At 42.5% G+C, this 15,565-nt stretch overlaps 1 protein-coding gene across 1 annotated transcript; it reads left to right on the top strand.

The window, feature by feature from the left end:
* Positions 1–10,480: 10,480 nt before the first annotated feature.
* On the top strand, positions 10,481–11,483 carry LOC145499757 (uncharacterized). Its single transcript, XM_081479282.1, has one exon. The coding sequence runs from the start codon at positions 10,590–10,592 to the stop codon at positions 11,481–11,483; it is 894 nt and encodes a 297-aa protein (XP_081335408.1). The 5' UTR covers positions 10,481–10,589.
* The last annotated feature ends 4,082 nt before the right edge of the window (positions 11,484–15,565 follow it).

The following is a 15,565-nucleotide window of genomic DNA, read 5'->3' as shown; positions in this document are numbered from 1 at the left end:
GCTTTCTTTTTGATTTAAAGAAATAGCAAACTTGATTTAATCTTTATACAACTTCTACTTTTTTGTGGAGTGAAATATTATAAATATTTACGAACCAAATGTCCTTCCTTTAAGACTCCGACACTTATCTCACCTCATGTATTATATTGTTCACTGAAAAACCTTTTAAGGAGTGTACAATAAAATGTTATCTTATCTTATCTTATCCTAAACATAAGCTTTCGGTATTTGGGTCTTACAGCAAATTATTGAAAACATACATATTTACAGACATATTAAAAACTACAACAGACTTCATTATTGAAAGCAACATATTAAGAGGCCTTGCGCCTAAGAAACGACCGATGATTTCCGGCTAAAAAACAAAATCGGCCGATTTTTATCTCCCAAGTACAGGTTACCGAATACTATTTAAAAATGAGTTTCTTTTGTTTCAGTTTCGCTTTAAACCAAAAATGTCGAGCCGCAAACTTTTTCCGTCTGATAGCAGCAAAATCAGGCCGAAAGTAAGCCCCCGCAAAAAGAATGTTCAGAAATTACTATCGCAACGCAAAATAGGACCTGAGTTATGGGGTCACGACTGGATTCCTAGCCGCTGACCGCCCGAAGGACATTGCAGACTCATTTTCCCACGCTCTTGCGACTTGACGTGACAAATGACGTCAATACCACTGTCACGCGACGACATTTTCCAGATTCAACTTTCGTTAGCAGATGGTAATTTCGAGTTATTTTCTTTTTCTGCGTATTTTTCATCTTCCTTTCTCTTTTAGTTTTTCGTCCTTCTACTTAGGATAGTCTTCGCATGCCTAGCAAGGTTTAAAGTGGCGTTTAACACGCTATCCACGGCCGTATTGGCAAAAGAGAAGTGTTTCGCCGAAGTAGCAGGATAACGGTAAACACGGTAACTTTGAACGCTTTGTACAAGGTCAATATACTTTGGCCGAAAAATGTTTTTCCAGAAACGTGATGTATATCCCTCCAATGTCTGATTCATCACTGGGATTGCTTTCAAAAGCGTTGAACTTTTGGGAAATAGTTATTTTAAAATCAGCTCCAACGCTCCATCTAATTTAGTATGCAATATTTGAAACTTTATTTTTTAATCGCTTCGGCAGTTTTTTTTACGTTTATCGAATGATATTGCATTACAGGGCCTTTTTCTTCAACACTGTGTAGTTTTCTCATTATTTTGTGTTGCGATAGTAATTTCTGAACAGTTTTTTGCGGGGCTTATTCTCAGCCTGATTTTGCTGTTATCAGACGGAAAAAGTTTGCGGCTCGATATTTTTGGTTCAAAGCGAAACTGAAACAAAAGAAATTCATTTTTAAATAGCATTCGGTAACCTCTACTTGGGAGATAAAAATGGGCCGATTTTGTTTTTCAGCCGTAAATCATCGGTCGTTTCTTAGGCGCAGGGCCTCTTAAATAATGAAAGAAGCTGTTAAAAAGGAACTCACTAGCCTCATGGTTAGTGCGCTCGTCCCTGGATCGAGCCGTCCGGGTTCGAGCCCTGGCCGGGGACATTGTGTTGTGTTCTTGGGCAAGAAACTTAATCGTCACAGTGCCTCTCTCCACCCAGGAGTATAAATGGGTACCGGCAAATTGTTTAGGAAACCTAACACATTGCGGGGGGGGGGGGGGGGGGGGTGACCTGCAATGGACTAGCATCCCGTCCAGGGGGAGTTGAAATACTCCTAGCCGCTTCATGCTACAAGAACAGGGATAAGCTCCGGCAGCTATGAGCCAGTCTGTGTTACCCCGGTCCCATATAACACCACAACAAACGTGTAGCACTTCAAAACATTGTATTTCGTCGCTGAACAACTCATACATTCCTTTTTCTCTGTTCTTGAACGTTTTTCCCTCGTGTACGATTACCCCGGATGTACTAGCCTACGTCACGCGTAACGCACTTCCGTTTAGGGCTAATGGCTTCACATTTCCGGTTAAAAACTGTTTCTTAACAAACTCCCCCTGCAAAGAAAGTGTCGTCCCGACACTTGGACATAAACTGCATAATTGCACACACTGAGAGGTTTCACCCCCGTAAGGAAAATGTCACCGAAAATTACACATCGTTAACTGTTACAACTAGACTTCTCGGTAGGATCCTGACTTATAACTTTCTTATATAGGCTGCAGCAACTAAAGTCTACGGTAACATATCCTGTCCATAGGATACACTCTGTATCATTTGAAAGTACTGATTTCTAACACAAAGGATCAAACGGAAATCTAAGTGCCCTGTTTTTTTGTTTTTTTTTTCCTTTTTTTGTAAACAAACGTAGTCGCAAGGAGTTAATTCAGTTCACAATACTAGGCACTGGCACATCACTAGAGTTCATACAGGTACTTGCATCAGATCACTCCTTGGTTGGTACACAACAGGTTGGTGTATCGGGTACTGGTTCACTGTTTGGAATACAGGTAAGGGCACTGGTGTATACTGCAAGCACGTCCCTGAATAACGAAAGATCGCTGGATTCTGAGACACATGTTGGTGTGTAGGTAGTTGGAACTGTTGTACAGCTGGTAGACCTGCACTCCAACTAGGGTAGGGAGTAAGGTACTGAGGTAACTGATTTCCCAATGCACTGCTGGCAGCTATGAAGTGTGTAGTACCTCGAGTCTCATATGCGGGATTGCCAAGATGGTTATACGTCAGAAGGGTTGGTGGGTGTCTCTGTCGTTGGGGTCTTGGTTCCAGTTCAGGGGGGACGGGTTGACTGTTGTCGTTCGGAATTTGGGAAACTTGCTCGTCTCCACTCTCAGACATGCCATCTTCCATTTCTGTCGTAACAGTGCAGTCGCTGTCTTTCTCCCCTTGATAACTGGTGTCTGGTATTGCATCTTCTAACAAGTGTGGTCTGAGGCCGTCTCTCCACAACTGAAGGTTTTGGGGGCTCCTCAGTAACCACCTCCTCTAGGGTCTGCCCAGTCTGAAGATTCATTAGAGCAATTGTATACTCATCCTCACTACTTGTCCCATCTGATACGGTTTCAACCAATGATGTGGGCGTCTGTTGGAAATTGTCACGCTTATTCTCCTGGGCTTTACTTCTTCTCTTGCAGGGAATTGGGCTTGGAATCTCAATAGGGAGATGACTACATGGTAGAAGTAGGTTCCTGTGTAGAATTCTGTTTCCTCCAGTGCCAGCCTCCGGCTTAACTTCATACACAGGACTATCTTCGCCTTTACGACTAACAACTATGTGGACCCGATCCTCCCAATGCGATCGCAGCTTGCCTGGTCCACCCCGTTCGCTTAGGTTACGTACAAGAACTCTGTCCCCAGGTTGTAACACTGAACTGCGTACAAAGCAGTCATTACGATGTTTGGCTTTTGTGCCGGTTTCCCTAGACTTCTTGCCTGCTAGTTCATATGCCTCCGTCATTGCTTTCCGCCACTTTTCTACATATTGGCAGTGATTCTCGTGGTTGGTTTGAACTTCGATTCCAAACATTAAGTCTACAGGCAAACGGCGGTAACGACCAAAAAGAAGGAAGAACGGCGAGTAGCCAGTTGATTCATGCCTCGTGCAATTATAAGCAGGGACCACATGGTTCAAATGTTCTGCCCAGCGTGATTTCTGGTTTTCTGGCAAGGTACGGAACATTCCCAAAAGCGTCCGGTTGAATCGCTCGACTTGACCGTTCCCTTACGGGTGGTACGGGGTGGTGCGAGAATGTTCTATGCCACAAAGCTTCTCTAGCTCCTTATGGAGGCGGTTTTCAAATTCTCCACCTTGATCGTGATGAATCTTTAAGGGAAAACCAAACCGAAGAATAGAGTCATTGTAGAGCTTTTGGGCAACTGTCTTCACTGACTAGTTTCTTGTGGCATAGGCTTGGGCGTAGCGTGTGAAATGATCCATCACAACTAATATATACTCGTACCCTCCACTACTCCTTTCCAAATGAAGAAAATCAATGGCGACGAGTTCAAAAGGCGTAGTGGTCACAATAGGTTCTAATGGAGCTCTGGTCTCAAGCGTGGGAGCTTTTTGTTTAACACATTGACAGACACGTCTAATATGGTGTACAATATCTCTCTGCATGTGGGGCCAATAGAAGCGCTCTCTGGCAAGGTCTAGTGTACGGTCTACCCCCAGATGACCCATGTTTTCATGAAGTTCTTTGAGCACCAGCGAACGAAGCTGCTTGGGTACTATGATTTGGGTTCTCCTTCCTTTACGCCGTCTAAGTATGCCATCCTTGTCGAGGGAAAGGCTATCCCATTCGTGCAGGAGAAGTTGGGTCTCGCTTAACTCCCGTTTTCTCTTTCCTGTTGTTGGTCGTTGACCACGCTGAATCAAATCACTCACCCGACGAACAACCTGGTTGGTGGCTTTTGCATACTTTATGTCAGTCGTTGGTACTATTGGTTGATGTGCCCTGACTGGGTCAGTTGGTAGAACAGTATGGTCTCCAGTGAGGGCCGACACCCAGTTCACTTAGCCTTGGTCTTAGTATTTTGCTGAGCACGCAACAGTCTGGACAACATCCTGTGGTACTATTTCCGTGTACGTTTCCATGTGGGCCGTGTCATCAAGGGGCATTCGAGATAAGGTATCAGCGTCGCTGTTGGCTTTTCCGGGACGATAGTGGATTGTGAAATTGAAATCGGCCAACTTCCCAACTCAGCGCAAACCAGTGGCGTTCAGTTTTGCAGAGGATAAGACATAGGTGAGTGGGTTATTATCAGTGTATACTTTAGAACTTGGTGCGTAAGAGATAGTCTCGAAACTGATCGCAAATGGCCCACTTGAACGCTAGAAATTCCAACTTCCCAGAGTTAAGCTGCGGGATCCATATGCCACAACACGGAGAATGTTATTCTGATACTGGTACAAAACGGCACCTAACCCGTCCTTTGAAGCATCAGTATGAAGGACAAAGGGTTTCTGAAAGTCCGGGTAGGCTATAACTGGAACACTTGTGATCGAAGTAATCAGTGTCTCCAAGGCCGATTGATGAATGTCAGTCCACTCCACTGGGTGTTTTGCCGGTAGCTGGCCATTGTTACTATGGTTCCTCTTGGTTTTATCCTGCTTAGCCCCTTGCGGTGGTTGACCCGGAGTCTTCACCAAATCATAAATAGGCTGCTGATTATTGAAAAGTTCTTAACATATCGGCGGTAATAGTTCAGGAAACCCATAAGTTTGCGCACCTCATTGACTGTCTTTGGAGGAGAGTCTTTGAGGGCAAGGACCGATTTAATACTGGATGGGTCCAGTGTGTAACCCTCTTCCGATACAACACGCCCGAGAAATTTAACCTTTCTATTAAGCAATTCACATTTCCGAGGTTTCAGTTTGACTCCATGCTCTCGCAATCTTCGAAGGACCTTGCGTGTGTGTTCAAGGTGTTCCTCAAATGTAACACTAAATATGATAATGTCATCCCGGTAGGGTACACAGACAGTGTCTCTTAAGTCTCCCGGACAGTTCTCCATAAAACATTGAAAGGCCCCAGGTGCTCGAGAGAGACCGAAGGGTATTCGAACCCATTCGTAGAGGCCCCATGGGGTGATAAAAGCTGTCAAAGGTTGGCTGTTTGGACTCATGAACCCTTGATGATAGGCCTTGCCCTGGTCAAGGACGAAAAACCATGCGTTACCTCCGAGGTTATCTAGTGTTTCTTGTTTTCGGGGTATTGGGTGTCGGTCAGGTCGTGTCTTCTTGTTCAGTGCTCTAAAATCCACACACAGCCGTAAGCTTTGGTCCTTTTTCTCACACAGACAACCGGAGAGCTGTATGATGACGATGATCTCTTGATAAAATTTCGGTTTAACAAATCTTCAATGTGGGCTTTCACCTCCGGGTAGAGCGGTTTGGGCACTGCTACATAATTCTTCTGTACAGGTGTCTGGACCTCTAAATCTAGATCAAGTTCAAGGTCAGGGATACATCCAACATCATTATCATCTTTAGCAAAGGGGTCAGCTTCTTCAGTTAGCAACTTTAAAGCCATCTGTTTTTGAGCAGGTGTCAGGCCTTCCAGGGGTCTGTCCTTGATATGTGCGGGGGTTTCTGCTGCTACCCCTCCTGCCTTCTCATCAAGACACTGGGCCGGCTCTGTAGTCACTGATTCTTGGACCTCCTCAATGGTGCCATTATCGCCACGCTCAGACTCCTTTAGTTTAACTTCAAGTGGTGTCACAGACTGAACAAGTTGTAGTCAGCCGAGTAAAGTTCGTCCCCGAAGTACTTTGTCATGGTTGGTGTTGCTGGTGACGTCAATGTCCACTTGACTTGATTTTCCTTTCTTAACAGTCAGCAAAGTCTCCGAAACCTCCAAACCACTAGGCCATGGGTTGGCCTCATCCGGTTCAAAAACAACTGGCGTCGGTCTTTCCACAGGTCCTGTATTCGCTCTGCAGGTGACCCTTTGGCTCTGCTTGGGTGGTATGATGGTGTCACGCTTGCTAGTCTTGATAAAGCAAAGTTCCCCTTGATTAAGGTTCTCGATAAAATTCACAAATACTGAGGCAGTTTGGCTGTCAAGATCAGTGAAGCTGGCAGTGACAGCTTGGGACAACGCAACATCCCCATTGCTATCTTTAATAATCTCCTCCATAACATTAAAGCCAATTAACGGTGAGTCCAAATATTGTTCGGTAACAACAAATGGAACTATCAAATCATTGTTGCACGACGACAGTCTAAAATTCAGCTCCACCCATCCTATGTATGGCATCTCGCTACCATTGGCAGCAGTCAAGTTCAGTTTAGTGTTAAGTAGTTCCGAGATGTCCCTAACAGCAACATCAGGAAAATTGCTCTTCAAGAATTCATCAGATATAATCGAAACCTGGGCCCCTGTGTCCCACAGCACATCTACTGAATGTCGATTAATCTCTCCCTTAACAGTGCATCTTTTCCCCACCAATCCCACTACTGTGGCTTGCTGTTGTGGTGTCAGATGACTCACAAAGGTGTGGTTGTTAGGGTCAAGTTCCTTTGGTTCTACCTTGTTGGCAAGGTGCGAAATTGCAGTGCATAACACTTTGTGATCTGGCCAGTGTTTCTTTTGACAAGCCCGACTACAGTATTTCACGGCCTTACATTTTGAACATTGCAAGAACTTTACTCTCTCTGACTGAACTTGGCCACAGCCATTACATCGATGGGACTTGTAGCTATTACTGTCGACTATTCCGTGTCCCGCCGGGATAGTCGCTGGCCGTTTCCCTGACGACTACCCCTATTCCTATTTCTAATACACTCACGAGCTACATGTCCAGAGCTACCACAAGCAAAGCAATGGTTGCATTCCTCTCCTCTTCCACGCTCCTTACAACTCTGACAACCCCAACTTGGATACCTTGGCTGGTAACCACCGCTTCTGCCTCTGAAGGGGAATCGACCCCAGTCGGGTTTTGGTGCTTGACCACCTTGGGCGTTAACTCTTCCTTTGAGCTCGTTAATCTCTGATTTCATCTGCCGAATTTCAGAAAGGATCTGTTGGCTTCCATCTGCACTTGGGCTTCTGGTCTTCTGTTCACCTTCAACCTTGGAGATTTCGCAGGCATTCACTTTTGTCACTTTTTGGCGTTCTGTTGCCAATTTCGTGTTTCTCTCGGCTTGCTGTGAAGCTAGTTCATTAACTTGTTTCATAAGTTCCTCGTCAGTGAGCCCCGGGGGTGCGAAGGGTTGCTCGCAAGTTCGACGCTAAAATGTCATCACAAAGCCCAGTTTCAAAGGATTTTACAAATGTCTTCTGAATCAGGGACAGGCCATAATTAAACTCACAATCGGACTCCTGACTGGCAAATTTTGCTTTCTTACGCAGGTCCAGCGCACGGAGTAAGAATTGCTGCGGTGACTCACTGCTCTGTTGGCATACTGTCGCCAGCCGTTGATACACCTCAGATGCAGCTTTTTCCCGGTAGTGGGCACGAAGAATTCGCCGTAATTTCGCAAGGGATAGGTCATTTAATGTCTCCACGTAACTTCGAAGACTACTATGGGGCGATATCGCACGGATAACTGCGTCAACAATTTCACTTTCGTTATACCCACGTTTAAGGCCCGAATCGATTTGGTGCATTAATGACACGAAAGTCAACTTTTCTGTCTGTCCGGGCTCGCCAATCTGTCCCAAAAGTTTATACTCTCTGCGTAGCAAGGATGGGGCGGCCTTTGTTCCCGCCAGTTGGCTCAAAATATTTTCTGTGTCCTGTTCAACTTGCTCTTTGTTTGTTTCTTCCCTGGAGCCCATCTTTTCGCCATTTGCCCCTTTAGCTACTGGTTTCTTTTCTGTTTCTTCGGTCGATCCACCCGCTTGTTCGAGAGGGGGTACAGTTCCTTTAACGTATGCGAATAGCTGTTCCAGACATGCAAATGCAGCCTTTTCATCAATCTCCATTTTGCCATCTATTTCTTTTCTGATAATTTTGATCAGCTGCATTTTCGTTTTCCCCGCTACATCTTCCTCCATTTCTAATATTTCCATCATTTCGGCTAGATTGCCCTCATCTTGGTCGAATAATCGCGCTTCAACTTGCAGTTGCAATTGCTCCATGATATCAAACACGTCGTGCCATTCAGCGATTTTCAAGACACAAACTTCTACTTCCAAGCGCTAAATACGCACACAAAACACGGCCGTCTACCCGTCTATTCGACTTTTATCGACGGGAATAGTTTATCTACCACAGTGACTCAACTGCTGTACTCTTACCGTTGGCATCTGACTACAAATCCCTTTCACCAGCTTGCACCATCCCACGTAGTCTGCGCGATCATTTCGATCTGCTCGCTTGAATATTCCTCGTTCAAAATCCACGTATTTTGCTTTCCACAGCGCCAGAAATTCTCCTTTAAACTTGGGATCCGTAATTCGTCCTGGCAGGGTCGCCACATTGTTGCCCCGGTCCCATATAACACCACAATAAACGTGTAGCACTTCAAAACATTGTAAGTTCGTCGCTGAACAACTCATGCATTCCTTTTTCTCTGTTCTTGAACGTTTTTCCCTCGTGTACGATTACCCCGGATGTACTAGCCTACGTCACGCGTAACGCACTTCCGTTTAGGGCTAATGGCTTCACATTTCCGGTTAAAAACTGTTTCTTAACATTTGCTCCAAGGCTTCACTTTTTTTATCTAAGTGGATACGTAATCCACATTATTTTATCGATTCTACGCCAACTTAGGCCTTTTGGTGCGCATCGAAGGTTAATCAAAATTTGCAACACCAAAAACCAGATCACTACTTGGGTATTTACTTAGTCTTTTATATCAGTTATCTTATATTTTTTTCTTTACAGTGTGTATTTATTTTACATCGAGAAATTCAAGGGGAGGGTCTTTACTAAGGGAAGTTTGAGAGTTGATTTAACTGCTCTTTTGATACAAGTGAATATATGGGAGATCATATACTTGAACTGTGGAGAAAGATATGAAGACATGATTGATCATCGCAGTTATACACACAACACAAGCGTTTAATGGGATGCGAACCCAAGACCTCTGCAATACCGGTGCAGTGCTCTACCAACTGAGTTATCAAGCCAACTAGGATATAGATTTGGTCCCTTCTGGCTGCTTAGCCTAAAAACTAATGTTGCTTTGCCGTTGATCTTTCCCAAGGTTATGATGTTCTCTCTTCGAGACTATTTAGTAATTAAGTCCTTTTGAACATTCTAATACCAAGATTAGCGTTACTTTGTTCTTTATGCGCGAGACGTTTTGAGATGCAATTTGTTTAAATTCTCAGGTCAAGTTATACAGCTAGCATTATATTCTCAGTGTTATAAATTTATCGGGGATGACAACTCAAGCGCATTTTTGCTTGAAAAAGATAAACAACGGCATCGTTATTTTTAATTCAGATTCTGCTTCGAGTTAAGAGGCTATTTAATAAAAAACATTTAACGAAAAATAGCACCATTGATGGCATCAACGTTGATCTTGCCTAAAAAAAAAAATTCCGAAGACGAGAAGTTAAACGACGTTACGTTGCGGAGTAAAGAAAACACAGAATAGCGTGCTTCTGTTCTCTGAGCTGTGTAATAAGCGCTTTATTTGGGTTACAATGGCAAAGATTTCTGTCAACTGCATTGGACAGTCTCTTATTATCAATAAATTTTGTAACTTGCAAAAGTTAAAGAAAGCTTTCTTTTTGATTAAATGAAAAAACAAACTGGATTTAATCTTTATAAAATTTATTCAGTTTTGTTGAGTGAAATATTGTAACTATTTCCGTTAAGATTTTTAAAAACCAAATTTCCTTCCCTTAAGACTCCGAAATTTAAGCATAAGCTTTCGGTATTTAGGGCTTACAGCAAATTATTGAAAACATACATATTTACAGACAAATTACAAGCTACAACAGACCTGATTATTGAAAGCAACATATTGAAAACTGGTTTTCAACACATCGAAATCCGATAAATGTCAGGACGTGCTTTCAAAAATTAAATCTGCGCATTGGTGTGAGCTTTGAATCCCTGCAGTTAATTGCATGCTTTACTACAGGCAGTAAAAAAACCTGACAATAATAATAATTCACTTCGATCTTTCGACAGGTAGACGAGTAATTACTTCTAACAGTAATACGAAAAGGACAGAGCTTTGAGATGCTGTCTTTATCTGAGTGCATACCCTGGATGACTGTAGGCCTAGCCGAGTCTGTTGCTATAGTAACACTCAACCTCTGCACGATAATGACTTTTATTAGAAACCGCAATCTTCGCAAGCGTAGCATGTACCTGGTAATAAATCTAGCAGTTACAGATGTCTTTGTAGCAGGGAATGTTGTGTTTGATCTGTTCTATGGGCCTGGAGTATTGTGTAATTTATGGACAGTTTCAATTGAAGATGGGACAAGTTATTTTATATTTGTTATGGTGTGGTTCTTCCCCATTGGTTCATTAACAAACATGGCCATTATCGCTTTAGAACGGGTGCACGCGACAGTCTACCCGTTCAGGCATCGAATGCTTAAAAAATGGGTATACCGATTACTAATTGCCGCTCTTTGGGTTTCCTCTGGGTTGCTAACAATAGCTTATATACTTCTCACACAGTTTGATGAATCATATTACAGCGCTTACTTATATTATATATTTATTTTGATTTGGCTTTTGATCATTTGTGTTTCTTACACGTCCATTGTTATTAAAGTCCGTTGTGGAGCGCAACCTCAACACCATGGTGCAACCAGTAGAGAAAGAAAACTGACCATGACATTGTTGATTGCGACTGTTGTATCTCTTCTGTTGTGCCTGCCACTAGTTATAATGAGGTATATCCGTTTCATCCGTAAATCTAAAATATTGCAGTCTCTGTCCTTTTCAGTGCGTCTTCATTTAATTTATGCATCGTGGTTACTATTTTATTCAAACTCTCTTGCAAATCCTATATTATACACTATCCGTTTGCCAGAATACAGATCAGCTTTACTTGCTCTCTTTCGCAAACGACCTCAGCAACAAAGACAAGTTGCAGTTTTTCGTCTTCGCGACATGTAATGCAGATACTATAAAAAGCTATTCCAGTTTCTCTGCCCAGCTTTGTTGTTTTTAAACATTACATGAATCCACATTTTATAGATGAACGAGCACGATGAGAGAACAAAAGAATTATCGTCGTGAGAAAGTCTGACCTACAGCAGATGAACATAAAATGGAATCCGTATCTTTTGAACCTCCAATGGAAACGAAAATCGGTGCAAAAAATCGGAGAGTTCGAGAAATCCGAGGTAAAGGTACTTTTGGTTTGAGTTATCGGGAAGTGTGAATAAGTGGGGTTCGAGAAATCGCGATTCCACTGTAGTTTAAAGGAAAATAAATAAGATGCTGTGCTCTAGGAAAAAAAGTGTAACAGGTATTTTATTGTCTGTATCTTGAGTTTCAGAGTAGGTGACTAAAATTAATGTTAAGTTAATTGACGATTTAATTTACAGTCATGTTTTACCATCTTGAGTGCGATTATGGTATTGCGATTTTCTAGCTTTTTGGGGGTTTACATAGCCGGAATTTTTTTCATCGAAATTGATTCCTACTGAATTACTTTATTTGGTTTATATATATTATCAAAGGACTAATGACATAGCAGAACGTACCGGCCAAGACCAGAGTCTTTGTCTGTCCTTCCACTTTCGAAGGGAAAAGCGTCCTAGGTTGAATGATGTTTAATACAATACATTTCAAAAGATAATGTGAAAATTTGATAGTACACTTTGGGGAAATAATTATAACGCTCCATTGTCTCAAATCGTAAAATTACAAAACAAAGCGGTTCGTGTTATAAATGATAAAAATCATACTTAGTGCTATATAACATATTAGATTATGATAAAGAGAAATAAAAGTATCAGTGATGCTACGAATTGACTTTCTCTTTGTTTGGATTTGTTATTAAAAAGGTATTAGGAAACCGATTTTTTTTTTTACAACAACTGCAATTCAGACGCGCACCTTAACCCTACAGTCATCTCCTTTAGTGACTCAAATCTCTTTACACTGTCACAGACGGGATTTTAAATCCATTAGAAGTTGAAAACGCATGATGAACGAAATACATAACAACAGTTTCATGTTTTATTGTGAATAATCGATGTACGGGTGAAGTTGGGAGGGCAAGAAAAAAGCTTAAGGAAATGCCGGAAAATTCCGGTTATAAGACCTCCTCCGATGGTTTACATGCATGTTGTGCGTTTGTATTTCATAATGAAACTAGATACTGCGTGTACCCAGGCAGTCATTATACTGAAAGGCACTAGCTAAATTGCAATTGAGCTAAATGTTCTGCATTTGAAGTTGTACGAAATTCAATCGAATCGATGTGGTTAAGCTCTTCTGCTTTTGATTGCATTTCTTGGAATCGATTAATAGCTTATTACACGTTTGCAGGTCTTTAGGGCGTGAAAAGAGTCGAGGTCTTTATATCAGCCTATAAACGTGTCAGTCTATTTTCCTCAGCCTTTGTCGTTGTTATTTGCGTTTCTCAAGGAAGCAGACATTTTGAATTTCCGAGTTATGGTGGTGCGTGACATAGACCTACGAACGCGTTTGTCGAAAAACATGTACTTATGTCGTGATTTTTAGCCCACTCAGCAGTTAAAGTACTACGAAAAGTGCTTATGTAAATGCTTGTTTGTTCAGTATAGATAATCAGTCGCCTAGATAGCCAAAGTAAGCTCTAGATGTTTACACTATTTTCCGGCCGCAATGTTGGCGTACCGCGGAGGTACTGGTCTCTGTAAATTTGTGCAAAATATTTCGACGAATATCTGAGCTTGGGAAAACGTACAGACTTAAAAATTAGCGAAGTGTCATCTTAATAAATCTCCTATAACATCACAATTTCTTGATTTAATCCACTAAATGGTTGTCGAATAAATTTTTTATTGCGTCAGGATTGCGTGACAGTGCAAGCCAAGAATTGTTTTGCTGGGGTCAACATACCTGTACATTAGTTTCTTTCAGCTTAAATGTACAATAACTCGCTACATGGGTTTCACTCTTGTAAAGACACATAACTCTGTTACAAGAAAATATCGAGAAAATGTCGTTTAGTTCGAGATTTTATCGTTATTACGAAGTTTCTCGGAACGTTTTACTTAGGTGAGTAGTATATAGGGGATTAACCAAATACCATTTTTTAGCATAGGCCCTTTTTTCCTGTTTTAAACCTCCCAAGCTTAACTCCCGATACCTGTGAGGGAGTTAAGCTTGGGTGGTTTAAAACAGGAAAAAAGGGCCTATGCTACAAAATAGTATTTGGTTAATCCCCTATATACTACTTACAGCAACAGGGAGGGAGGAACACTAACTGGAACAAACGAGCCCGCCGTAACACCGATTAGAAACAAACGAGCCCGCTGTTATACCGCCCGAGCTGCGATGCCTCGAGCAACAAACATGTGTGCGTGGCTGATGCGGGGCCGGAAAGAATGCTGAGGGAAGCGCTGCACAGGCGTGTATTGCAGGCAGCACAAATACCAGCTAAAGAAAGGAATGAAGATGCCAGAGCCGTGTAGAGGCTGCGGGGTCGGACTTCTGTGTGATTATCGCCTATGCAGACCATGCGGCGGGAACACGCTAAAACAGCGGCTTATCCGCAAGCGCAAAAAAACAAAGAAAACTTTCGAACTTGTTTTGCTCGAGCTAAAGGAAACACAATTGGAGAAATAAATCCTTGTGTTATACGGCAAGGAACTATGGCTTCCATGGCAGCAGCGCAGGCGAGCAACACACAAGAAACCAAACAAATCGAAGAAAAGAAAAAGCTCTGGGGAAAAGTGCATCAAGAAATAGAAGAAAGCCCTTACTGCGCCAGAGCAGGAAAACTTTTAAAGGTGATGCATTGCAAGAAATGCTACTTGTACGGCAAAGACTACTACGAGCCGTTTTGCCGTACGGGGAGGAAAAACGGTCTGTGCTTCAATTGCTATGAAAATAACATTTCCCACTATCTGGGATACCCAATTTATGACGTCCATGAGTACGGGCGAGCCTTTATTAAATTTCATGAGACATTAGAAAAAATCATTGAGATTGCGATAAGTGACACAAAAAAAGGGGTGGTGGGGGAGAAAAACCTTTTTTTTTAGCCGCCAAGGTAACTGTAACAAAAGAAATGGAGTCGGTCTCTTTTTCCAATGTTGACAAGGTGTCTTAACAAAGTTTGAAATCATAGTAGACGTTGCCTGTTTCCACTGACAACTTAGCGCCAAGATTGAAGATGAAGTTTGTTTTTTCTCTTTTCTCCATTGCGTAAAACAACGAAGCCGGCGCCCACACCAAAAAGGTTGAACCGTTCTCTTTTTGGAGTTTTAACACAACCGAAGGTCCGTATTTGTTCCGTCCTTGGTTGTACAATGCAAGGACTCTGTACGTACCCACCTCAATATCACGCCATCTAAGCGTTTCTTCTGGCTCTTGAAAGTCCTTGAGAGATGGCCAGTCGCGCTTGTCGGGTGAAGGTGTGTCAACAACATCGAAAGCTTGTCCACGATCCATCGTAGAATACCAAATATACGCATCTCTTCAACATGAAATTCACATATCATTATCTGCCTCAACCATAGCAACAACGACCTCGCGAGTTATATCGCGAGAATTTTTTAGCCACTCAGGTGTGAAATATTCATTCACAAGAAACGAAACCAAGTGGAAGCAGACAATCATGTTTTTATAACATGGAAATGAAACCGTCCGTTTCTAAAAGTCAGTTCGAAGCGGGAGGGTTCGTGATTTTTTTTATCATTTCCGCTTCAAGCCTGCCGCGGATGTCTTTCTCCATTTTCTTGACATCAACCTCTGTAAGCCTTCTCTTCGATGGTTGGCGAAGCATCCTTGCTCGGACCTGATCTTTCAGAAAGTTATACTGTTGAAACTCGGAAAGGATGGTGTCAAACTCATGGGAAGACACTTCGTTGTTGTTCAAAGCATTCGAGAGCAGTCTGTTGATTGTATCCCGCTTGGCGACGGCGGGCGTGGTAATCTCTTGGTGTTTCTTTATCTTGGATTCAAGTTTTTTGCTGGCGATTATCAGCCCCGAAGAAACGAGAGCGAAACACCCCCCAGCGCCGCCAAGAGGAACTGTT

The sequence above is a fragment of the Orbicella franksi genome, chromosome 10 (assembly GCF_964199315.1).
Source record: "Orbicella franksi chromosome 10, jaOrbFran1.1, whole genome shotgun sequence".
NCBI classification, from domain to species: domain Eukaryota; kingdom Metazoa; phylum Cnidaria; class Anthozoa; order Scleractinia; family Merulinidae; genus Orbicella; species Orbicella franksi.
Note: the sequence above shows the minus strand (reverse complement) of the source record. Positions and strands in the feature narration are given on the sequence as shown.

Excerpts from the sequence above, each read along its gene's own strand:
- LOC145499757 (XM_081479282.1), top strand. The coding sequence starts at position 10,590 with ATGCTGTCTTTATCTGAGTGCATACCCTGGATGACTGTAGGCCTAGCC.